The sequence below is a fragment of the Bipolaris oryzae genome (genome assembly GCF_000523455.1).
Source record: "Bipolaris oryzae ATCC 44560 unplaced genomic scaffold scaffold_45, whole genome shotgun sequence".
NCBI classification, from domain to species: domain Eukaryota; kingdom Fungi; phylum Ascomycota; class Dothideomycetes; order Pleosporales; family Pleosporaceae; genus Bipolaris; species Bipolaris oryzae.
This window is the reverse complement of record NW_006911321.1, coordinates 151,140-174,517: the sequence shown is the minus strand read 5'-3', so window position 1 is coordinate 174,517 and position 23,378 is coordinate 151,140. Positions and strand designations below refer to the sequence as shown.

The 23,378-nt window shown below is 50.3% G+C and overlaps 9 protein-coding genes across 9 annotated transcripts; 1 reads left to right on the top strand and 8 right to left on the bottom strand.

Annotated features, from left to right (window-relative positions):
* Positions 1-779: 779 nt before the first annotated feature.
* On the bottom strand, positions 780-2,236 carry COCMIDRAFT_4325 (uncharacterized protein; the record flags this gene model as incomplete). Its single annotated transcript, XM_007688627.1, has 3 exons — positions 780-1,406; positions 1,470-1,962; positions 2,016-2,236. The coding sequence occupies 3 exons, from the start codon at positions 2,234-2,236 to the stop codon at positions 780-782; spliced, it is 1,341 nt and encodes a 446-aa protein (XP_007686817.1).
* A 752-nt stretch (positions 2,237-2,988) lies between these two features.
* On the bottom strand, positions 2,989-4,473 carry COCMIDRAFT_92373 (uncharacterized protein; the record flags this gene model as incomplete). Its single annotated transcript, XM_007688678.1, has 1 exon — positions 2,989-4,473. The coding sequence occupies one exon, from the start codon at positions 4,471-4,473 to the stop codon at positions 2,989-2,991; it is 1,485 nt and encodes a 494-aa protein (XP_007686868.1).
* A 2,235-nt stretch (positions 4,474-6,708) lies between these two features.
* Positions 6,709-10,377, bottom strand: COCMIDRAFT_92278 (uncharacterized protein; the record flags this gene model as incomplete). The annotated part of the gene is made up of 3 exons (XM_007688677.1): positions 6,709-6,878; positions 6,974-9,724; positions 10,326-10,377. 3 exons carry the CDS (start codon positions 10,375-10,377, stop codon positions 6,709-6,711), a joined length of 2,973 nt encoding a protein of 990 aa, XP_007686867.1.
* Positions 10,378-10,933: 556 nt separating this feature from the next.
* On the bottom strand, positions 10,934-12,433 carry COCMIDRAFT_25378 (uncharacterized protein; the record flags this gene model as incomplete). Its single annotated transcript, XM_007688634.1, has 1 exon — positions 10,934-12,433. The coding sequence occupies one exon, from the start codon at positions 12,431-12,433 to the stop codon at positions 10,934-10,936; it is 1,500 nt and encodes a 499-aa protein (XP_007686824.1).
* An 848-nt stretch (positions 12,434-13,281) lies between these two features.
* Positions 13,282-13,705, top strand: COCMIDRAFT_35775 (uncharacterized protein; the record flags this gene model as incomplete). The annotated part of the gene is made up of 3 exons (XM_007688648.1): positions 13,282-13,296; positions 13,365-13,478; positions 13,556-13,705. The coding sequence occupies 3 exons, from the start codon at positions 13,282-13,284 to the stop codon at positions 13,703-13,705; spliced, it is 279 nt and encodes a 92-aa protein (XP_007686838.1).
* A 2,281-nt stretch (positions 13,706-15,986) lies between these two features.
* Positions 15,987-16,836, bottom strand: COCMIDRAFT_35774 (uncharacterized protein; the record flags this gene model as incomplete). Its single annotated transcript, XM_007688647.1, has 2 exons — positions 15,987-16,738; positions 16,773-16,836. 2 exons carry the CDS (start codon positions 16,834-16,836, stop codon positions 15,987-15,989), a joined length of 816 nt encoding a protein of 271 aa, XP_007686837.1.
* A 217-nt stretch (positions 16,837-17,053) lies between these two features.
* On the bottom strand, positions 17,054-17,807 carry COCMIDRAFT_92358 (uncharacterized protein; the record flags this gene model as incomplete). Its single annotated transcript, XM_007688676.1, has 2 exons — positions 17,054-17,674; positions 17,739-17,807. The coding sequence occupies 2 exons, from the start codon at positions 17,805-17,807 to the stop codon at positions 17,054-17,056; spliced, it is 690 nt and encodes a 229-aa protein (XP_007686866.1).
* A 1,087-nt stretch (positions 17,808-18,894) lies between these two features.
* COCMIDRAFT_35772 (uncharacterized protein) lies at positions 18,895-20,583 on the bottom strand (the record flags this gene model as incomplete). The annotated part of the gene is made up of 1 exon (XM_007688646.1): positions 18,895-20,583. The coding sequence occupies one exon, from the start codon at positions 20,581-20,583 to the stop codon at positions 18,895-18,897; it is 1,689 nt and encodes a 562-aa protein (XP_007686836.1).
* Positions 20,584-22,515: 1,932 nt separating this feature from the next.
* COCMIDRAFT_25375 (lytic polysaccharide monooxygenase) lies at positions 22,516-23,332 on the bottom strand (the record flags this gene model as incomplete). The annotated part of the gene is made up of 2 exons (XM_007688633.1): positions 22,516-22,629; positions 22,694-23,332. The coding sequence occupies 2 exons, from the start codon at positions 23,330-23,332 to the stop codon at positions 22,516-22,518; spliced, it is 753 nt and encodes a 250-aa protein (XP_007686823.1).
* Between the last annotated feature and the right edge of the window lie 46 nt (positions 23,333-23,378).

Sequence of the window (23,378 nt, the reverse complement as noted above, 5' to 3'; positions counted from 1 at the left end):
TATAATTAGTAAGAGAGGCTAAAACTTATAAGGCTATAGAATAATAAGAAGAGTATAAAAAAAACTCTAAAAAAACTACTAAAGAGAGAAATAAGCTACTATAGCTATTTATAAAAAACTAATAATAGTAGAGATATAGAAGACTTACTAAATATTAAGAATAGTATAGTAGAGAGAGTAAGCTATAAGAGCTATATAACTAACTATTATATACGCTAAAAAAGTATTAGACTACGCTACTATAACTATATAAAAAGCTTATAATAAGTAAAATACTACTAAATAAAAAGCTTTATTAAATTAGAATATAAAAATATTAAAGCGGCGTTATATTATAGAGGTTAAAAGTAGTAGTGGTGATACGTCACCACCTGCTAAGCCTATCACTAAAACTACTACCCGCGGCCGTAGTGTGTGGTTACTAAGTAAATATTAGTAGATATATATTAAATATATAATTATACTAGTACTCTACTAAAAAATCTCGTAATAATAGCGTTTTAGTGGTAGTTAAAAGCTTTATTTTTTAGTAAGCTCGCATTTTGGTGGGGTGTTGCATTGGCTGAAGTGTTGCATTGGGTGCGCACGGACAGTATTCTCTAGTGTGTGGGTCCAGACCAGATTACGTACTACTGATATCCTGGAAGGGTCGCCGGAGGTGCGGGCAAAGCGAAGTTTAAAAGACCGCGCAATAACGATTACAGTTCATCGGATTGATTATCTTGAAGCATAAGTCTGCGATGATGCAGCGGCAATCTTAATTATTACTAAGTACTCTGTCATGTTTTTGACGGCGTATTGTCCAAGACTAAAATCTCCGAATATCGTGCCAAAAACTGCTCCACAGATCTATAGAACCGGTCGAGTTCGGACTGAGGTGTACACAGCATGATAGCTATGGATCCTCGTCGTGCGGTCCAAAATCCGCATTCCATCATCTCCAACCAAAACAGTTCTTTCAATCCCTCATTTTCTTCAAGGTCGGCAATTGATCTAATGTTGGTGCACCCTGTCGGCAGGAAATGCACAGCGAGAAGCGAACCGCGTCCTGTCCAAACACACTGCGTGCCTTTGCAGAGCTCCTGGAGGCGTCTCAGCAGAGTTTCCCCGTTTTGATTGAAAGCAACCGCCTTTTCCGGTGTGTAAACACGGGAAAGACCCGTAAACCCAGCTCGCATTACCAATGTGTTGTTATTAAACGTGCCCGAATGGGGTAGCGCTGTTGGACTTCGGGGGTCAAACGCACTCATGATCTCTCTTCTACCGCCGAGAGCCCCAAAAGCTAGGCCACCTCCAAGATACTTCCCAAGAGTCGTTATATCGGGTTTGAGTGACAGTATGCTTTGGAGGCCCCCAGGAGCGAGTCGAGAAGTCAATACTTCGTCAAGAATAAAAACAGCGCCGACCTGGAATTTCGAACATACGTTAATCACTGCCCTAAGCTTCTAGGTAATGGAAGGAGTACTTACCTTGCGAGCTGAGGCCTGTATGGCATACAAGAAGGCTTCGCCGCCGAGAATATTACCAGATGCACCTTGCATACCTTCAACGATTACTGCAGCGATATCTGAATTACTTTCAATAACACTAGTCGCAGTTTCAATGTTATTATACTCAGCGACCAGGAAATCCATATCATTGATCGTATTCATCGCTGGTTTTTCTCGGAAACACAAAACCCCGCCATGATATCCACCCGTGAAGACGACGAATCTCCGTTTCTTCGTAAATGCCCGGGCCAGCATTAAGGCGTGGATGTTCGCTTCGGTCCCAGAGTTGCAAAACCGGACATTTTCTAAATTGAATCTAGAGCACAGTAGGGAGGCATACTCGACTTCGTGTCGTGTATGTGCACCCAAATTCAATCCAGTATCTGTAAGTGTCGCTCGGATAGCATCTTGGATGAGGGGTTCTGAATGTCCATAAAGACCAGCGGAGAATTCGCCAACTAGATCGGTATATCTAAACGACCAGTTAGACCGTAAACCCATGTGTCATAGACGGGAGTCTTTTACTTGTGCCCATCTTCATCTATAAGGAACGAGTCCTGTCCAGACACCATACTCAGGGGGAACGGCGCCGAATACAAGACGGTCCTCGAATTGCCTCCAGGAAGGTGTTCCAGGGCTTTTTGGTGCAAAGAGGAGGATATGGGATTAGCGGCAACATATCGCTTGCGAGCCTCAAGAAGAGCGCTTTCGACTTTTCTCGTTTGATCATATCTCAATAGTGCCATTGAACGTACAGGTCGGAGCTTGGCAAACGACAATTCCTCTTCTACACCAACACTCAATGTTAGTAGTAATCAATTCGTCGCAAGAATCCAGAGTACGCAGCTCAAAGTATATAAAAGGTAAAAAAAAAACGCGCCAAGTAACGTGAGAATTCACAATCTCCATGCAATCAGGCTATTGAGAGTCGTCACACCAAGTTGCGACCGCCTTTGCCCTACTACTACTAGTATCCCAACCATAGGTAACGAGCTTCGGCCCGGCACTTCTTCGCGACTAGTTTTCCCCCACAAGGTCTGTCAATGCGAAGAAGACTGGACTAAGGTAGTGTGTCAAACTGAAGAGAATGACACTATTGGATAGTTCAGTCAGTATCCCTAGCCTCGGAATGTCGGGATCAATGGTGGAGTCGGACATTCCGAACATCCCGGAGTCTAACGCGACCGCCTATAGGCACGGCGACGCCCTGGTTTACCGATCAGACTCCGTTCATTTTGCTGTTTGCGAAGATGATTTTTTTAATGCAGGGGTTGAGATTACGAGATGCAGATATTACCTACAGTGTAATATAGCACGAATATCGCATTTGATATACTCATTGCTTACATGGCTAGTACCGTACATAAATCCTGAATAAAGGAAAACTAATATATGGAATTGAGCTGGGAGGTGAACGAAGAAAAAAAACTCATGCATGTTTTAGATGGGGGGAAGCGTATAGGAGTTCCCAATGATATAGGTTGAAGACACGTCTCATCTATAGCTTTAGTGCCACAGATTTCTCTTGTAGGTATAGTAGCTCCACCTCCTGTTCGACTTCGCAGTATGCTTCCTTCAAGGCCTTGACCACTTTTTCGAGCTCATCAACACTGATGTTGTACGGTGGCGCAAGGAGAATGTGATCACTCTCGGTTCCTGCTGAGTTGGTCGGGCCTGGATAGATTGCGACTCCTTTCTCAAAAGCAAGACACTGTACTCTCGAAGCAAACCTCAAGCTAGGTCGTAATCGCGTCTTGCTACTCCTCTCCGCGACGAATTCCACAGCATAGAACAACCCTCGTCCTCGTATGTCACCCACGAATCTGCAACCCTGAAAGGCGTGACGTAACAGACTGTCTAGCAATACACCCATCTCAGCGCATCGTCGAACTAGTTGATCCCGCTGGATGATCTGTTGTACGGCGAGAGCCGTTGCGCAAGATACAGGATGTGCCTGATACGTATGACCATGATTGAAAGACGCGGTGCCCCGCCTCAGCACATCCACCACCTTTTTGCCAATCAACACCCCAGCAATGGGTGCGAAGCCGCCGCCGAGCCCTTTGCCAATCGTCACAATATCAGGCTGGATGTTTTCCTGTTCAAAGGCAAAGTACGTCCCCGTCCGACCCATTCCGCACATGACCTCGTCGAGAATGACGAGTATGCCGTACGAATCGCACAGTTTTTGTACAGCAGCGAAGTAGCCATGGGGCGGAGCGACGCAGCCCGAAGTAGCACCCACAACTGTCTCGGCGAAGAATGCAATCACGTTGTGAGGTCCGATGCGCTGGAACTCGGCATCGAGATCTTCTACGAGATAGGCAACGTAAGCTTCGTCTGACTCATCCTGAAGCGGAGAGCGATATGGATATGCTGGTGAGACATAGGATACATTCGGCAATGTGATTGCGCCGTCATAAGGCACCTTCCGTGAAATATTCGTAGATAGCGACATCGATGCGATGGTGTTTCCATGGTACCCCAATCGCCTACTCACAAAATGCGTTCGCTGTGTCTGTCCTTGCTCCCAGAAGTACTGTCGCGCGAGCTTCATGGCTGCCTCATTGGCCTCGCTGCCGCTGCCAACAAAGTATGCCTTCTCCAGCCCATGATTCATGGATTCGGATAGGATACACTCGGCCAGGTCCTCGGCTGAGCTGGTTGTGTAGAAGCCGGTATGAACATATGACACCTTGTTCATTTGTGCCACCGTAGCTGCCGTCACCTCTTGATTTCCATGCCCCAAAACCGCTACAGCGGCACCGCCACAAGCATCGAGAATCTTGCGCCCATTGGACAGGGTCAGATAGCATCCAGAGGCATATGTGACTTCGTGTGGATGTTCGTTCAAGGATCGGTGTAGCAGTGCCGAATTATTCTCATAGTTCGATAAAGTCGCTGGAATCGTGCTTGGCGCTGGTGATGGTTTAGGAGTGCTCGTTGCCGATTGACCAGATTCTGCGAGGAGACCGGGCGCCATGAGGCAAACTGATATTTGTACCACCGCAAAGAAAATGCAATTCGAGTATGATGTTGGTAGTAGGGTCCAAGTTTGCGGGGTACTTGGTTTCCTTGCGTGGGCGAAGTGGTCGGCCAGTACAACACTTATTTTGGGGCATAGACATCCAATAGAATTGTGTAGAAGGAGTATATTCAAACTTGAATAAAGTAATTCAGCGGACAAAAGCAATGAATTGTCTGTCGAGCTGCGGCCGGGCTCAAACGTAACTTTTATCTACATGTTCGGATATATGATGTGCCGAAACCTTCTTTCTATCTTCACGAGTATTGGCCCGCTCAGGTGTGGCCCTTCTTCAAGCTCCTTCACCTTCAGTCATCCATGCTTTAGCAATAAGAGCTTAGTGGGCAGGTGAGCTTTTGCCACGACATACTGTAACCCCTTGATATCTATTTTTGTAGATATGAGCGAAACTAGGAGTGAGAGCAAGATTTTTCGAAGCTCGCAAGAGCGACGAATTTTGGTGGGCAATTTGGGACATCTTCCGTACAAGCCTTACTACCGCGTTAGGGGGTGAGCCACTAGCTAGCGTTGGAGCCTTGAGGAGCTGGAGTGGGTCTTTCGGCATGCGAGGTACGGTTGGGGTTCCTAAGCCGACGACCATCCCGACACTACTTTCTTCCCGAGACGTGCAAACGTCCTTGAGGTCAATGGTCTAAAACTGCGGGGTCAGATACTGGCAATGCCCGCATCTTTTTTCCACATTTGAAACATTTGCTATCATCATTTTGAAGCCTTTGGCGATCAGCAGGCTTACCAAGCGCAGTAGAGTGCTCTTTACAACAAGATATTCGTATAATTCCCTGTCCAATCATTGTTACACTACTACTGATATCCACGGCAGTACGTCAACTTGACAGTATGATTCACTTCGATGATGTTCGGCAGCGATGGAGCGCTGAGCATAGCATGTATAATAAATAAACCATGAAGTGAAGAGTACTGTTGTGACCCCAATCACTGTCATGTATCCATTCCCTTGGTAGAGTAAAGTATCTCCCAAGCTTTCTGGCATGGGAATTGATTCTCATCCTAGCACTGAGAGATTGATTCATATTTCGCAAGTTGTCACATGGTAGTAGTTTTTTGTATTAGGTACTTATAGATATATATATTCAGAAGTTGTCTAAGGATGCAAAGTCTAAGTACCTTGTATTTGTGTCCATTACAGCTGGTGTGTTCTGCCACGCGTGGGATATACACGTTACTACTCAAATGGCAAACTTCCAACTTATACACATGGTGTGAAGTTTGCTTCAACCCCCGATGTTCACCATTCCACCAAACAATGCTTCCCTTCCTTCATTTCCTGTGCTACGCTCATCGAAACCCTACAATACCAATCTGGTCTGCATATACAATGTCCGCCATGCTTGACAACAACAAACTACAACGCTTTCAAAAAAGAAAAAGCACTAAAGCTTGACATGAGGGGGGGGGGGTATCGCCGCATTCTGAACATGCCGTACGGGCTGTTATTGGAAGAAGTAAGAGGGGGGGGGCGCAAAGCAAACAAGCAAACAGTGTTTAAAAAAAATACAAAAACTCCGGGATATAGGATACTTTCTCCCAACCTCCAAAAACGCCCAAGTGAGGAAAAATCACTCAAATGATGATTTCCAGAGTTGAGATCGATGGTCGATGCCATACATCGGAAATAAAAAAGGGGGGAGCCGCTCCTGAACACCGTAACAGGAAAAGGCGCAAAAACGATAAAAAGGTAACTAGTTAGCTAAAATTGGTACTAGTGAATAGGGGTGGTGCGAATCAAGCCAGGATCCGGAGGTGAAATGAAGTGTTGGGGAACAAAAAGCTGTCAATGCGACATTGATCGACATGAGAATGCCGTCGTTTGCTCGAAAGAAGACTGAATAGGGGAGTCGTTCACTTCAAGGTCGGAGTTACCGGCAGAAAATTGTCCGCTTTGTGAGCGCCTACCTCCAGACAGGTTTGTTTTGTCCTTGGCTTGACTGGCGCCCGCTAATACGGCTATCGGTGCGTGCTTCACCGGCTCTGCTGGCCCTTCCTCCACTCATATTGCCGAGCCTGCTGATCGTACGCCCAGAGGTTGAAGCAGGGCTGGTTTCTGTGGGCTTCGGGGCCGACGAAGGTCGTTGCTTTAAGCCAAACATACCGCTGCGATGATTGGTTGACGAACTGGAAGGCCGGGACGCGCGACGGGCCGCAGGGCTCTCCTCACCACCAGGACTCATACCATCTTGTCTTGCAGTGGTTGCGCGGTGGCTTGACCCAGGCGTGGTGGTCTTCGCCTGGGGAGAAGACGCTGGTGTCGACCGAGGCGCCGGTTTGACATCTCCAGGCGTAGCCGGCGTCTCCATGGGGCTCGCCAAAAGTCGTCCCGGCTGCTGCGAGGCAGGGCTGGTTGACGTAGACCTGGCAGACATGGCAGGCGACAGATTCGAAGAACGGCCTAATGGGCTTCTTACCGGAATGGACGTACGGCTTGAAGAGCTTCGCGCAGATCCACTCGGCGTGTCCTTGTCCTTTCGGAATGGTGATGGCGTGCTCAGAGACAACGGCTTGAAGTTGTGTCCAATGATTGTATCACGCAGGTGAGTATCCGAGTTCCAACGAGGCTTGGGTCCCGGTTTGTCGGTGGGAGTCTTCACGCGTGCTTGGCTAGCCAATGTACCGGCTGTAGCGCGAGAAGGTGTAAAGTCCAAACGAGATGAGGGCAGGGACTTGCGAGGAAGAGCAGCTGTGCTTTGCGGCATGCTCGAGTATCGTCGGTTCGCGGGCATCACTGGTTTGGATGATGCGGCGGTGGGCTGACGGGGCTTCTTGCCCGACGGGAGAACAGCGGAGCTCGTGGCACTACTCTTGCAGCTCATGACGACGCTTGAAGCGGGGGAGCTGCCTGGGGTGCCCATGTTGGAATGGGCGAACGAGTTTTCGGTGCGAGCAGAGAGGACGGTAGAAACAGAGTCACGAAGCTTGCGTCTGGCAGTAAAATCTTCCAGGATGGCGTCCATGTTTCCAGTGACTGTCTCGAGATCCTCTACCTTGGACCGTACATCCTGCTGAATGCGCAGGATCTCACCATTGACGGTAGACCTGTGCTTCATCTCAATGTCGATCAACTCGAGGACGCGCCTCATAGACGGCGGGTAGTGGTCTCGCTTGTCCTTGTATGTGGCAATGCGTGAGGCTAGCTTCTCGTCGTCAGTGTCGTCAATGGCTTGTTGTAGTCTCTGTATGCTCTTCATGCACGAATCGTACATGGCAACAGCCTTGCTTCCAGCCTGGCGGAAGCTGTGCACCCACTTGTCTTCGCCCAGTTCCTCTCGCAGTGCGTCTGCTTCGGCCTCCAACTTCTTCTCCTGGGCCTCGAGCTGCTCCCTCCTGCGGTCCAGCTCGTCACAAGCAGAGGGGAAAATGGTCTTTGCCCTTATTTGGAAAGTACTGAGTCGCATGGGGAGGAAGTCGAGCGATGCACGCAATGGCTGCAGCTTGGCGAAGAGAGCCAGCAGCCTAGAGTTTTCTTGCTCGATTTGAGGGAGCGGCGAAACAGGAGACAGGATGGACAGCGTGGGCATGCTAAACCGCTTGCTGTTGAGAATGGCTTGCTTTCGCGGGATATCCTCGACAATGTTCTCGAGTTCCTTGATGTCGAACTTTTCTGGTGCCTCGGCGACAGAGTCTGAGATGACGCGATGTCTGCGCTCCTCCATCTCGAATACCAAGCGGCTGAGGTTTTCGACTTCGGCGCCAATCTCACCCAGGACATTGTTCCACAACTCTTCCCACTCCATGGCAATCTCGACTTGGTTCTTGATTCCCTTGAGGGTCTGCTTAATATCGCCCCAGCTCATTACAATGTCTTCCATCTGGCTGACGAGGGTGACTTGGTCTCTCGTAGGCAGCAGTGCAATGTCTGACCGTGATTGAAGATCTTCGATAGCACCGATGTAGACATTAACAAGTCCCTCGAACTTGCTGATTGCGGTGTCAACCTCGGCCAGCCCCTCTCGGCCAGCAGCGGCGGCCCACTCGACATCGTCGTCGGCATCGAGGCCGCTGAGGACCTCCTTGATCTTGGAGACCCACAGACGAATGTCGTTGGCTGCCTTGTGCAGTGCGCGGGCGGCCTGGGTTGGCGAGGCCAGGGCAGTGATCTCGGAGGCGATGGTGGTGGGTGGCAGCTTCATCGAGGTGAGCTGCTGGATCTGGTTGGTGAAGCTAGCCTTGGAGAGGGTGTAGATGGAGCCGGCGCGCGGGTAGTGGCGGCGCTGGAAGTAGGACTCGATATCGATGCCATTGTTGTCGTCGAGGACGGAAGCTTCGTCGGGGTCGGCTAGCGGTAGTGGTGGCAGCGGCGGCGAGTCGTGCAGCGGCGGCGAGTCTTTGGGCGGGGGCGTTGGGGGTAGTGTGCGTTCTGCGTGGATGGGCAGTGACGGTAGGAGGGCGGCTACCGTGGATGGTGGTGGTGATGGCTGTGACGGGGCGATGATGGGTGCGTCTTGTAATGTTGTTGTGGTGGTGGTGGTGGTGGTGGTTGCAATTGCAGTTGCAGGTGTGGTTGCTGGGGGTGTTGTTGTCGCGCTTGTGATGGGCGATGTCATGGCAGTCGCGACCAGCGTCTGGCCAAGTGCTTTTTCGGGCTTGGTGACGTCGGGCAAGCGATACTTTTGCATGTCGAGCTCTCCATCGGCATCCGACTCGGAGGGCAGAACCTTGTCGCTGGTGCTGACGACACTACTGCGGTCACTCTCAAAGTCGGGCTCCATGGTGAGGGCTGGCACGCTGCCGCCCGTCGACTGGGGGATGAGGGGCGTGAGGGTGGGTGTCGACTGGCCAGGCCTTGCAGTCCACGCAGTGCCCCGGCGCTCGATGTCGAGGTTGCGGGCTTTGCGGAACTCGTCGAGGCGCCGTAGCCGATCCTGCTCGATGCGGCCGACGTCGACGTTGGGCTTGGTAGCAGAGTGGTTGTCGGCGGGCTGGTTGAGGAACTTCATGCGCGCCAGTAGGCCTGGAGAGACATTTCGCGCGAGTTTGGTGGTGCTTTCGAGGTGTGGAGGCGTGGGACGAAGGGGTTTGGGCGATGACGCTGCTGGCGATGGGGCAGCGGATGGATTGGGCAGTGTCTTCGCTGGCAGGTCAACGGCCGTCGCGGGGCTGTTGTTGTCGTTCACTCGAGGCGGCGCATCCGGGTGGCTCATCGAGCATTTCTCTGCTTGGACCTCGAGAAGATCTCCAGGTCGCGTTCAGTCGATGGGCGAGGGCTGCGCACGCCGGAGGTGCGCTGGATGCACGGATGCGCTGCACCGGGAGATGAGTCGTTTCTTCGAGGTGGCCGGCTCCGACGTCGCGTCAGCCGACTTCACGCGTTTCTTTTGGTGGGTATGAATGGATGGATGGCTGTGTATGTAAGGGTATGTATGTACGTAGGCACTAAGGTGGCCTGCAGCAGAGGGCGAGAATGCAATGGGCTTCAGTGTCTGTCCTCTGTGCTGTTCCCGCCGCCGCGATAAGACGTCGTATGCAAATGAGCCACGCCTGGACGACACGTTCCCCCAGCAATCAGGACAGTTCACAGCGTCCCGCCTTTGAGACACCGAGTGCCGCTATGCTCAATTTCCGCCAGCAAGCCCCCTGCGCGAAATGCTGTCAATGCGCCCAGCCCCTCCACTCTGCAACGCTAAGGAGACGCTCGGTCGGCCATCGAGCGTGTGCAGTCGTTATATATGCTTTGAATATACGAGCACATGACTTCACTGTGCGCCCCAAGCCCGCCTTGTGCACACATATACCACCTGTATACTAGAGTACATTCACATGTACCCACATTGTACACATTGTACACAAATCCGCCCCTCCAACCACGTGGAGGAGCACACTGCACATCTAGCACGCACTGTAGACACGTCTGGACCATTTTCGCCCGGCCCCTCGCCACCCCTTTTCAGATGACTACTACTATTCCATTCCCCTCCCTCCCTCCCACGACTACACCAAATTATACTATTATCAAACGATACATCTCCGTATAACCCTACATAGACATTACATAGTACATGGGCACACTCTTTCTCTCACGCACACACCCTTGCACCACCTTTCATTCTCAACGAGACTCCATTTCATACAACATCTGTGACTGCAAGCCGCTGATCCAAAAAGGGGGTATCTATCTCAAGTCGCCAGCCATCCAGCGCCCTCTGAGCCGAATGATACGAAGGGGAGCCCAGCTTCCATCCAGGCCTTTCTCCCGAAAAGACAAAAGAAATAAAAAGGGTAAACTACACTACTAAGACTTCTGCCGAGAAGGAGTTGAGAGTCTGAAGACGTAATCATCGTGCAAATTACAAAAGGATGATACTTTGCAAAAAAAAAAAAAAAAAACATAAACAGCGAAAGAAATTGGCGAACCAGCCCTTGCATTTACCATCATCTGGCCACTTCACAGCGCCTCATAGTTTGGGTCGATCTGTAGTGTAGGTGTCCTCGCCTGGTTCTTCTGCTTCAGCCACTCGAGCGTGATTTCCTCACGCACTCCTTGGCTCCATTGTAGAATAGCGGCGTCAAACCTGCGCCATGCCTCCGCATCCTTACCTTGCACTACGCCCATGACGTCGACATCGAGCTTAATGTCCCAGCGCAGCTCTGCCGCTTTGACCCAATAGCGCAGGTTGTCAGCACAGCGGTATGGCTTCGTTGTGTCCGTGTGATATGTCTTGATCTGCTCAAAGTGTCGTTTCGATCTTCGCACTAGCGTGTTGTGCAGGCGCACCAGTCTTAGTCCGTCTTGGAGTGTAGCAAGGAAGGGCGTCGGGAGTTCCGAATCTGTAGAGGCTGTCCACTCTGGAAGGGCTTCGGCACTCGTCTCGTCAAACGATCGGAGAAAGAGAACTTCGCGCTCCCGCTCCTTGCCCGTCCAGTCACCGTCGCGCCACGACCATGTTTCACGTGCCTCTTGCTCTTCACGTTCCTTCTCTTCTTCCGTATCTAGAAGCGCGCTGATGTCGTCAACCCACTGCTTGAGTTGAGTTACTTCGTATGGCTGAACGCCGTTTCCAAAGTTGCGAATGGCCAGGCGCTTCAGTACCTCGAGTGTATCGTACAGCTCCTTGCGAATCTCGCGTTCTGACTTGATGGCGTAAAGTCGCTGTGGCTCTTCGTGTGCAGTGTAGTAGTTTTTGGCAGCCCTGATGGCCAGCGTCGTGACATCGAGCAAGTTCAGGCCCTGAACTTCGTGCCACCCCGACGCATCAGCACCACCGTTCTTTGCTGTCTTTCCGTCTGGCTGAATATCCGAGAAGCCCTTCTCGAGCTCGTGCAGATGTTTCATGGATTCGGCGAGCGACTCGCGTAGTTCGCGGCGAAGTACTGTCATATCAGGTGGCGGGGGTACGTAGATGGGGTTGTTCTTGTATGTGCTAACGGTAGGTGGGAGCATCATGGGCTCAGGGTCCTCCCAGGTCATGGAGGGCGTCTCGTCGAGCGGCGACTCAACGAAGCCCTCGCCCATGTGATGCTCACTCATTGGTGATCCAGGCGATAATATACCAAACTCTGCATCGAGTCCCGGGGAGAGTGGCTCGTTGCCGCTCACTGTTCGCGACCCGGGCTTGCGACCTTTTGCTATTCGTCCCGTGGCGGTGTCGAGCAGACCAGTTCTAGCAAAGTAGTATTGTAGATGGGCAATAGTGCCGAGGTTCATGACGCTCTCTCTGCTCTTTGCAGACTCGGAGAACTCAGTGCCCTCGGGCCTCATGTATCCACGCCGCCTGCCGCCATCGGACAGCCGGGAGCCTGCCGAGCGTCCGGAAACCGACGAGACGGACGAAGCGGTCGAGACGGAGCGGTCGAGGGGCGGTATGGCGCCGATGGCGAGAGAGGGCGTAGCCCAAGGGTCGGGCGACGTGGAGCGTTGGGGCGGCGAGGTGGATGTTGTGTCCATGGTGGTTGACAGGGGGGGCAGGTGCAAAGCCGTGGCAGTCGTCAGACTCCTTATCAGCAGAGAGATTCGGTGCTTTGTACGAATCCTCGGCATTTACGGAGCGTGAGGGCGGTTTTCAAGGACTCGCAGTTGTTTGCGGAGCCACCTGGGCAAAGTGCGGTTGTTGCTATGTGGCTCTGGGGCGAAAGGGGGGGCGTTTGATTAGAGGTTTCATCAACTGGGGAGCGACGCGAGATTGTATCCGAGAACAACGCGAGACTAGCGTCACCACCGCCCGGCGCTCCCTCGCGGCGAGTAATTTCCGGCAGCCGTGAACACATTGCGGTTGCGAGGTACACAAGCTGACTGTACATAGTTTACTTACTTTGGACATGTGGGCAAAAAAAGAAATTCGCCCGTTGACCCGCGCCGACCCCTTGCTGCGGCTGAGGCTGCCCTCCTAGCTCCCTCTCTGCATCTGCATCCATCTGATCTTCCCAGCAAAAGCACCTCTCGCTCTCACGCTGGCCCCGCACCCGCACACCATCCGCGACATGGCAGGGGTGCCTCCCCCAACGCCGCTCTGGTAGCAGTAAGTAAGCAGTACCAGCAGCTGTAGCAGTAGCGTCTAGGTTTCGCCAGCTTGCCATGACGTTGCCCCGCTGTACCGCGCCTGGCCCATGGCATCACCGCCGAGCCCGTGGCTTGACTGACTGGCTGACTGACTGACTGGCCCTCGCACTCGTCGTGTCTCTTGTTGCATAGCTGTGCTCTTCTCCCTGCCTATAGCATCCGACTCGTTGCACTGTGCTTGAAGCGCTGCCGTGCCCCTCGCCGCCCCCCATCCAAGCAAAACACATTAACCCATAATGACGGCCAAGCGAGTGCGTCACGTCCGTCGCTGTCATGCCAAGTGGCTGCTGTCGTGGCAGAAGCTAATCACTTTGCACAGATCCAGTACAAGGTCGAGGGCCGTGTACAGGGCGTCAATTTCAGGTCCTTCACCCAGAAGGCCGCCCGGAGTCTGGGTGTGACGGGCTTCGTAACCAATGCATCAGACGGAAGCGTATGCACTCACAATGCCATTGCCATGGCCGCCACACCATAAGTCCTTGTACCTCTCCCCCCACTAACCCTCTTCAGGTCCAGGGCGAAGCTCAGGCCACCGACGACAAGCTCAACGACTTCATCCACCACTTGCACAAGGGCCCACCAGCCTCATCCGTCTCCAAAGTCGACCACTCCGACATTGCCACAAAGTCTGATGAGAGCGGCTTCAACGTGCGCTATTAGATGGCCTACTTGGAATCTTGTCTAGATAGGTTTAGTCAATAATAACATACACACGGTAGTAATATATTGATTACCAAAGTATAGTTTAGTCAAAAGTTACCAGATTCTTGCAGGAACATGTCGTCACAGATCGCATGGAAACTGTCCAAACTAGTGTACACCTTCCTTGAACTGCGAAATAGCTAAACTCTTGTCAAGGGAAATACGAGAGATTGGGATGCAAAGAACAGTAACTAGCCGAGTACAGTCTTATGGCGTCTCTATTGATTTTATAGCATCTGGCAGGCTACCAACAGCTGTTTTCAACTTCTACGCTATGCGCATTGTGGAACATTACTAGTCGGGTATATTGATCCCATGAAGCATCCACGAATATCACAGCATCCAATGAGCCAATGACAACTGTTTCCACCTTCTACACGCATTCTGGAATGTATCTGTCAATCTTACACCGGCTACCTGTGGTAGAGCTCTTGTCGGCTATCATCTGTTAGAGGACTTGATTCGAGTACCTGATCACGTAACAATTAATTGTGCTTACCTTTACAAGTTAAAAATCCATTGGAACCAGAGTCACATGGACAGCAATCCCAGTCATTCTTACACTCTCCTATATTACGTTGAGCGAACAATCCCCTCGACAAAATAATAGCAGATGGTTTGTTCTTACCTCCTAGACCTTTCAACCATCGGGTATCACATACAAGCTTGGCAGATACACTACCAATAGTCAGGCTGAATGCCAAAGCAAGAAGGAAGCGCATCTTGTTTGATCCGAGGAATGCGAAGATGAGAGGAAAAGAGTAAGATTAAGATCAAGAGGTGTAGAATGATTTATCGCTCCTTGGACTTGGAATAAAGGCAGAGAGAGTATTTATATCATTAGTCTCTTACCTAGCAACTTTTGGCTTGCTACACTAAGATATGAACCCTCGGAACTGCCATATTCACCTTCCGCTCGTCTGGTACGGTTGCTTAAACGTATTAAGAAGGCCTGGATCCAAATGTAATCACAATCGCGTTTAGTCCTCACCTCATTACATAAATCTATTCAGCACAAGCACAATTACCCCTGTTAAGTAAGCGCCAGTTACCTGTGCTACATAAGCACGAAGTAGTACGTTGGTATTAGCAGACGCGTTAACACAAAGCTATCTAAGTATAATGTAGAAGACATGTGATCGGATGAACGGTTTATAGAAATGCACGTAACGTGATTAAGTAGTTCTTCTTATACCCAGAGCCCTTGGAAATCCTAGAGAGCCTAGAGAGAGTCTCGTTCACATCATTCGTATCCAACGTCCCACCCCCATCTTACAAAGTGGATCTGATTTCCAATTGCAGTCCCAGAAATAGCACCACAGAGATTAAGCAAGTGACCACAGGCAAAGGCTAGCGTGCACCCTTCCTCTTCCCGTATTTTAACCGGCCCAAAGCTTACTTACGGTAAGTACTGTACCGTACTACAGCGTTGTGCCCTCACCTTTAACTCCAAGGCAAACCTAGAAAGCCTGATGTCACTATAGCTAACCGCCAACTTCAATCCAAGACATCTTTAGTCCTAACAAGAGTAAGAGCTTATCCAGACATCGTACCGTTTTTATTAACTAGCGCTTACATACTTATGTATAACGTAATGAACAGCTAGTGCTGATGTTGCCCGATGTTTTCTCCTCTCTAGGCGAAACCGGAAATTCATGTTCCAGCTCAGTCTTCACTACGACATCTAGTCTACTGAGCTCATTCATAAGCATAAATCCGATAAGAGAGCCTTCTCCTAACAAGGATAAGGGTATTACTGACCTTTCGCTTTTGCCCTTCTCGAAGGTCGACTCTTTTTTTAAAAAAAGAAAAAAACCCTCACAATAGATGAATTCTTCGGCAGCGACCGCAACGCCGTGTAATCTTTTTTTTAAGTTGGGGCGCGGCTAACACCTTGGGTAGTAGGAATCAAAACATGTAATAGCAAGAATTCAAAAAAAAAGACGTTCAGGCAAAAGGGGAAATCGCTGTTGTAGGAAAGAAAGAAAGAAAGAAAGAAAGAAAGAAAGAAAAATACATTCTGGCACTGCAGTTATTTCATCACAGGTACATATGCATCAATCGATGAAAAGCAAAAGAAGAAATAGAATCGATTACCACTCAAACATGGAGCATTGTAATTCTTCCTCGTCACCCTTTTTAACCATTTCCCACATCTTTCTTCCTTCCCATCCATCTCTCTCAAACCCATACCTACCACTCTACATCCACATCCATATCCGCCCCCTCACAAACTCTCTCACCCACACCTCCATGCATACCACCTCTCCCCCTGCTCCCCCTTCTTCCCGCAATGAATCCGCATATTCTCCAAAAACAGCACTTCATTCCCATGTTTATCGCACAGTCCGCGTGCGTAATATCGATCTCTCGGCCGTAAAACCGCGCCTCGGGGGCGACCTACCCAGCACCTTTTTCGCTTGAGCTTTTGCTTCTGTTTTTGGCGGGTGGGGTCTTTATCGCTTTCGGAGCTGGAGGAGCAAAGAGAGGATGGGTATGGCGAGGGTGCGGGGGTGTAGGGGAGGAGGAAAGGGGGGAAAGGGGGTTCATGGGGGTGGTTTGAGGGAGTGCCGGGGTGGTTGGGGACACTGGTCGTGTGGGAGCGGGGAAAGAAGTTTATGAAGAATGTGGTTAGTTTTTGGAGGAGAGTGGAGATGCTGTATTCCGGGTTTACGTCGGTGTTTGTGCTGGTTACCGAGGAACCGTCAGTGTAGAGGCTGTAGTTGTTGTTCTTGGTGATAGAAGACTCAGCTCTTGATAAGTTTCGTGCGTGAATGGGTTCTTGTGGACGTAGTTCCCGGCCGATGTGGGGGAGAGTGAAAACGGTTGGGTAGGCTTTCTTGCTTGCGGAACTTAGCGGGAAGGCAATGAACCGCTCCGCTGAATTTGAGGTCTGACCCTGTGCAGTGTCAGTGGCTAGAGTATTGCTAGATGATGATGTTTGTTGTTGAGTGTATGTAGCCAATTTATAAAAGGTAATGCCGTAGCAGGCTACTCTGCACGTGGTGTGGAGATATGTATGTACGGAAATGACATCCGCTCAGAGATGGAAAGAATGCGTAGTATGAGATTAGAGGAAATCCGTGCATTTCATCGGGAGGTTAATATAATAGATGGCCAACGATGTGTTATTAACCACGTTACTCATAAAGTACTGTTGTCTTGCTGTCAGAGGACATTATTTGTATCCAACTCATCATGTACCATTGAATAACTATGCCAGCAAAGACGGTAACAGCGATCACGGAGAAGGAAAAGGGTAGGTGTGTATGCGTCATCAATAACATTCAATTGTATCCCTTAACCTTAAAGATTCTTGACCAAAGTCACCACGATACCATTCACACCAGGCCCGCCACTCTCTCCTCCATCCAACACCTGCTGGCAAAGACTAAACCCGATACGTTCGTAAAACGCCCGAGCCTTTACATTCGACTGCACCATATCCAAATGCACCCCATTCGACCCCAGCTCCCTAGCCTTATCAAAGAAGCTCTTCATCAGCACAGTCCCCCACCCCTTCCGCTGATACTCCTTCAATATATCAATATGAATATGCGCCGGGTACTGGCGTAAAACCTCTGGCCACGGCTGCAACATACTACAATCAGCCTCATACACCGCTTTCCGAAAATACCTAATATCTTCTTTTTCCATGGGCGACGCAACGTCATCGTCACCATCAACGTGTACATCAGGAGGAGGAACAAGCGTGCGGTCTACACCTGGAGCAAACTCTTCGCGCCAGCGCGCCGCAAAAGATAGCGTGTCTGCTGTGCCGATGCAGTAACCGACTACGCGCCCGTTGCCGTCGTCAAGCACGAAACATGTTTCTGGTGTCAGGGAGACATAGGGTCTGTACCATAGGTGCGAGCCTATGGTGCGTGCGGGTTCCCAGTCGAGAACTGGGTCGATGGTTGAGAGGTACTGCAGGAGTAGTGCTGTTAGTACATGTCAGTGGGTGAGTTGGTTGTTGCGAATGTATATATACCACGTGCATGCCATGCTGGAAGTCACGGGATGGGTCATATGGTCGTACAAACGGCGTTGCTTCCGCCATTTGGTGTGGGAGTTGGAAGGCTTGAGGGTTAAATGTTTCCAACGCCACGTTCACTTTTATATGGATACTCTAATTCTCAGGCGCAAAAGAATAAAAGGCTGACCGAAGCGACATGATATATAGTTATACGTGAAATACGAAATGTATGTCAGACAGTGGCAGTGGCAGTCGCGAGACTGCGGGGATGGAGGGGTTGCATCCGTTTGTGATTGGCTGCAAACTACTACGGTAATATATATTTCCTACCATCCAGATAAACACTGAAGATGTGTGTGTAGGTACCTAGTTCGGGAAGAAACAATCAAACTAATGTTCAGGGCCATTTGAGTCTGAAGAAAAGTTAGCTTTCCCACGCGCAATAATGATATCTTGCTGTCTAATGCAATAGTCATTTAGTCAAGAAAGAGTATGTTGTGAGTAAGTAATAAGGACTAGGGGAGACCCAATATTTCTTGTTAACCTATTATGTGCCAGACTATTGTGAGATTGCATGTGGTTCGTTGATAATCCCGGAGTTCAAGTTCCTCTTTTGGTCTCATCCGCCTTTTCCGTAGATTCGGCCCCGCGCGTTGCCAGTCCCCGTCCCTAGCAACGTTCGGGGGTGATTTTTTGTTTATTCTACCAAAGCTGCAAAGAGCAGTTCGGAGATACGATGATCCTATCGGAATCGCGTCAAAAACAAACAGCTTCCGTTGCCGCAAACTGAGCGGTGAACTTGCCTTTGTCTCACATTGCACACGTTCCAGCATCACACTCAGCAAGTTATCATGAAAAAACATGTCTAATTCCTTTACAAACAGCAATTTATGTACAATAATCCGAGTAAGCATTGATTCATAGTCCGTTTTACGAATAACAATAAAGTCATTCACTCAGGCACATGAGCTGTCCAAGCCCAGTGACAATCGTGTTGGATAATAGTGGCCCACCAAACGCCGAAGACAACGATCACCACCCCCAATACCGTAAAGACCCGCTGTTTCCTCCCACCGTGATTGAAATATATGTAACGGAAATGGGTATGCAAAGCCCAGCATTCCCAATTGATGAATGTCCACAAAAACACTGCATGATACCAAGAAAACGCTCACAGGTAGCGATAATCTGGAGCACGAGATCTGCGATTGCGACCTCGAGGATTAACTGGTTGCCTATCATATGCATCATTATCCTGCTGTCCCTGCGCACCGCCCCATTGCCCTTGCATTTGTCCTCCACCCCATCCATACTGCTGTTGCTGGCCGAACTGCTGACCATACTGTTGCTGTTGACCATACCCAAAGTTCTGCTGGGGAAACCACCCTTGTTGCGGCCCTTGTTGTTGGTGTTGCTGTGGAAACCCCATCTGGTAGCCATTTTGGAAGCCCATTTGGTTTGGCATCTGCATGGGCATTGGCATTGGCATCGGCATAGGCATCGGCATGTTCATTGGCATGCCCATTGGCTCCATTGGTGCGTTTTTGAGCATTTCCATTTGCTGAATAAATTCCTGTTCCATCTTCGACGCGGGGTCGGCTGCTTGACGCATTGCTTTTGGTGCGGTTGGTGGCTTGATATCTGTCGGCGGCTCTTTGCGCTTTTTAGAAGAAGTAGAGTCAGTATCGGAGACTTCGTCCGCCACTGCCGCAACAGAAGCACTAGTGGCACTAGTAGTATTTGTAGTGTCATTTGCGACGGGAGAATTAGCGTTGTCAGTAGCATGGGATTGAGAAACTGATTCATTTGTTGAAGCAACTGCTGCCTTTGCTGCCTTCTCCTTCTCTGCTGCCTTCTCTGCGTCGTATGCCTTGAGAGACTTGACCATATCATCGTCGGCAATGAGATCATCCATCAAAACATCCTCCTTTGCACAGTTGGGGCAAACTAAATCACCATCTGCAAGCGCATTGTCGATGCACTCACGGCAGTATGTCTTACCACAACATGGAGTCTTGACAGGGTCAACAAATCTTTGGTTGTCGATTGGGCATTCAAGTCCACGTTCGCGGAGCTCCTTGCTGGCGGCATCAGCACTCGCTGCGCGCGCACGTGATGCATTTGTCTTCTCTTGAAACTTGTCCCAAGCCTTTGTATCTGTCATAACCTGTACATATTCTCCATCTGCGTTGAGCATAATGCCCTTTGCAGCTTCCTCATCGACAGGCTTCTCAACCTTCTTCAGGAAGGACTGTGGTATACCAGTGGTGCGCTTGGCTTGAAAAGCGGGTTTAAAGTCGGGGTCGTCGTTGGTGGGGCAGGCCTGTATCCAGTGGCCTTTGATGTTACAGCGGCGGCAGACGTAACCCGGTGGTGGTGGGTGCGACGGGACGACCACATTCTTGGTGTTGTTCTTGCGATAGACCGGCTTCGCGTGTGAAAGAGCCTCTTTCTGGGCATCCCAAGCCATGGCTGACTCTGCCAAGAAAGCTGCCTCGGCATCTTCTGGTGTGGCATTGTTCGCTTGAGGTAGAGGGGCCGCAGGCTTGGTTTGTGTAGTGATTGCGCGTGACGGCGCCTTGCCTGTGACATAGCGTGCTGCCCTGCCTTGTCCCTTCGGAGCAGGGCGCCGTATCGCGATTACGGTGGAGGATCGTGGTATCAGTGTAGTATCATCCTTGTATTCTGAAGCTGGATCATCTTGCGGGAAGATGTGAAGGTTGAAGTCGGTTCCATCGCCCAGGCCGCTCGCGCTGATGATCTCCTTCTTCAGTTCGAAGACGCTCAGATCGGTGCCATTGAAGATTATGCGCTCACTGTCTCTGGAATTTTTGAATTTATAGAAAATGGACGAAGTCATAGTGGTGTCGTGTGTCGTGCGGCTTGGAGTGGGCGTGTAGTGAGGGAGGCGTGTTGTGATGAGGGATAGCAAAGGTCACTTTGGCTTTGCTTGAGTAAGCGTGCACGGGCCATGTGTCGAGAACCCCGGAACGCCACAAGCTGGAACTTGAGTTCGCAGGATTGCCGCACTACGAAGAAGGTTCTACGGGTCGTTGAATGGACACATTGGATGGCAGAGCAGAGAGACTATGAAATTTCAACGACGTATTGCATCTCATGTAGTACGAGAGAAGAAGGGACAAGCAAATTCTATTAGCAAAAATAAGCGCATAGTAAAGACGGAGTTCGAAGAGTAGAACTAAAACCGAGCAAACTGTGGAGGAACAGAGCTATCTTGCAGACTCTTCTTGTCGCACTCAATACCAAACTGCCTACTAGTCTAGAGCATCCGCTTCCAGGCTCCTCGAAGTAAGTGAGCCTCGAGGCCTCCGTGGCGCTCCGTCGAATACGAAGGTCACATGACTAGAAGATGTCATGTGTATGCCTTTATTGTATATGTTCTTATGATCCCTTCTTCAGAAACGATCACGTGTAGTCATCAAAACGTGCTCTCCTACAAAACAGCGATATCAGCGAAAATGATCCAATGTCAAAAAACTACCCCATGAAAGAGAGGGTAGTATAACTAGTATGAACGAGAACATAGATATGCGATGTGCGATATATTTCAAGAAGTCTAGGAATTTGTAAGCACGCCAAGGGCGTCAGCAGACAAAAAATGCGTTCAACACTGTATGAGCAGTCTACACAATATGAAGGAAATCATCCAACAGCTGCATCTCCACAAAGAAGAACTAGACCAAGAGCAACCAGTAGAAACTAGCTTAGCGTGTCCAGGATACTTACTTCCATAACGCTTCTCTCTTATTCCACCGGCAGATGAATCCAAACCCCAGATTACAGAGACATGCACTCCGCCAGAGCCACTAACCAATCACCAACCAGCATGCCACACACTGCACCATCACCATCACCACCACACCCCATGCACAAAGACCCAGCCAAATCCAGACCCCCATTCACCCCGCAGCCAAGAAATTCACGCACGCGCATATGCACACATCCTCACATATGCCCTTCCACTCGGAGGGGGCATCGCACACGCATCGCGCGTATATCATACGCATACTAAGAAGCAAGGATATATACAAGATCGCGCGAACGCTGCGCACGAGAAAGTGGGGAAGAAAAGAACAAAAGAGCCGACAATGTCCACCGAAGAGCTTCGAGACAGTAGCGTAGGTACAGCGGGTAAAAAAAAAGCGGAGAGAAAGAGGGGAGGGGGAGGGGGCAAGTTTCACGTTTGGCTAGACGGCAAGAACACACGTACTTACGACGTACGCACCATTAGCGCAAGGAGATCGAAGATGCTGGAAGAACGAGGGAAGAGAAATTTTCTCCGAGGAGCCAAAGCACATACGCGGTGCCTTTGTTTCATATTCTTCTGCTGTGAATGTCGCGCGTATGAGGATTTTCCTTGCTTCGTGCTCGGCGTCGTGTCAAACCCCACAGTTATGCCATGACGTTGTCTTAAGTGTAGTGTTAAATTGTTTCGGGTAAAAAGGGAAAAGCAAAAAAAAAGGGGGTGGGAAATGGTAAAAAATCGATGCAAACATGCGATATGTGGTATTTCATGTCTATGCCTAAAGTAATATGTACAAGAATCGGCTTTCCTCTCTCCTCCAAAAGTATTCGTTATTTACAGTAGTTTTTGTCTTTTAAAAAAGAAGGTGAAGACAAAGACAGGGAGTTGGGCGTTCTCCACGAGGACTTAAGCGATTGGGATAGCTCCACGCTACGGTGACTTTATCCGGCTTGCCCTTCAATCAACTCGCGACGCAGGTTATGCAGTGGCTTTGTTTTTTCTCCTGCAACTGCATAGAGAGGCGGTCTAGTACTTGAGGTCCTTGGCGTGCCTCTTGGTCAGAGACTTGACGGCAGGGCCGGGAACGGGGTAGCTGGAGAAGGAAGTGAAGACGTTGAACTTGATACCAGGGTCGTTGGCCTATTATCTTGTGTTAGCAGTGTCTCTGATATGTCAACCGGGCGAAGGGCATGTCGAATCTTACAGTGTAGAAGCTGGTAGCGGGAGTGCCACCGCTGAGCTTTGCGGTTCCAGAGCCCTCAACCTTGAAGTTGATGCACTGGGGGTATGACTGGGCGCCGTTGGTCTGGCCGGCCGCGTGCAGTGCGATGATCTCGTGGCGAACGACGTAGTTGCCGGGGGCAACGTTGGGGAAGGTAATGTCCCAGGAGAAGTTGTTGGCAATCAGGTCATCAGTAGCCCACTTGCCGGGGTTGCTGCCCGACTTCCAGGCCTTGGATGAAATCTTGGTCCACTGAAGGCTGGAAGGGTCGACGGAGCCACAGTCGCCGTTGCAAGGAGCAATGTACTCTTGGACAGGACCGACGTGGCTGACTGGCCAGGTATCCCACTTGAAGGTGACCTTGCTGCCTGGCTTGACGGTTACGTAGGCACCGTTGCTCTTGCCCTGCTTGTGGCAGACAATGGCAGAGGTACCAAAGGCATCGGGAGAGACGAAGCCGTTGTCGAGGTTGTCGGCTTGCCAGCCAACAGTGGCAGGAATTGGGTTCTGGTACTTGAGAGCAGCGTTCCAACCCTGGTATTCCTTGCCATCGGCGAGGACCTTGTCAACGTGACCGTGGGCTGCCACAAGGGGCGCAAGAAGAACGAGGAGGGAGAGCATGGTGATGATGTTTGATAAGGTGGAGTGAAAACGATCGTTTCAAACG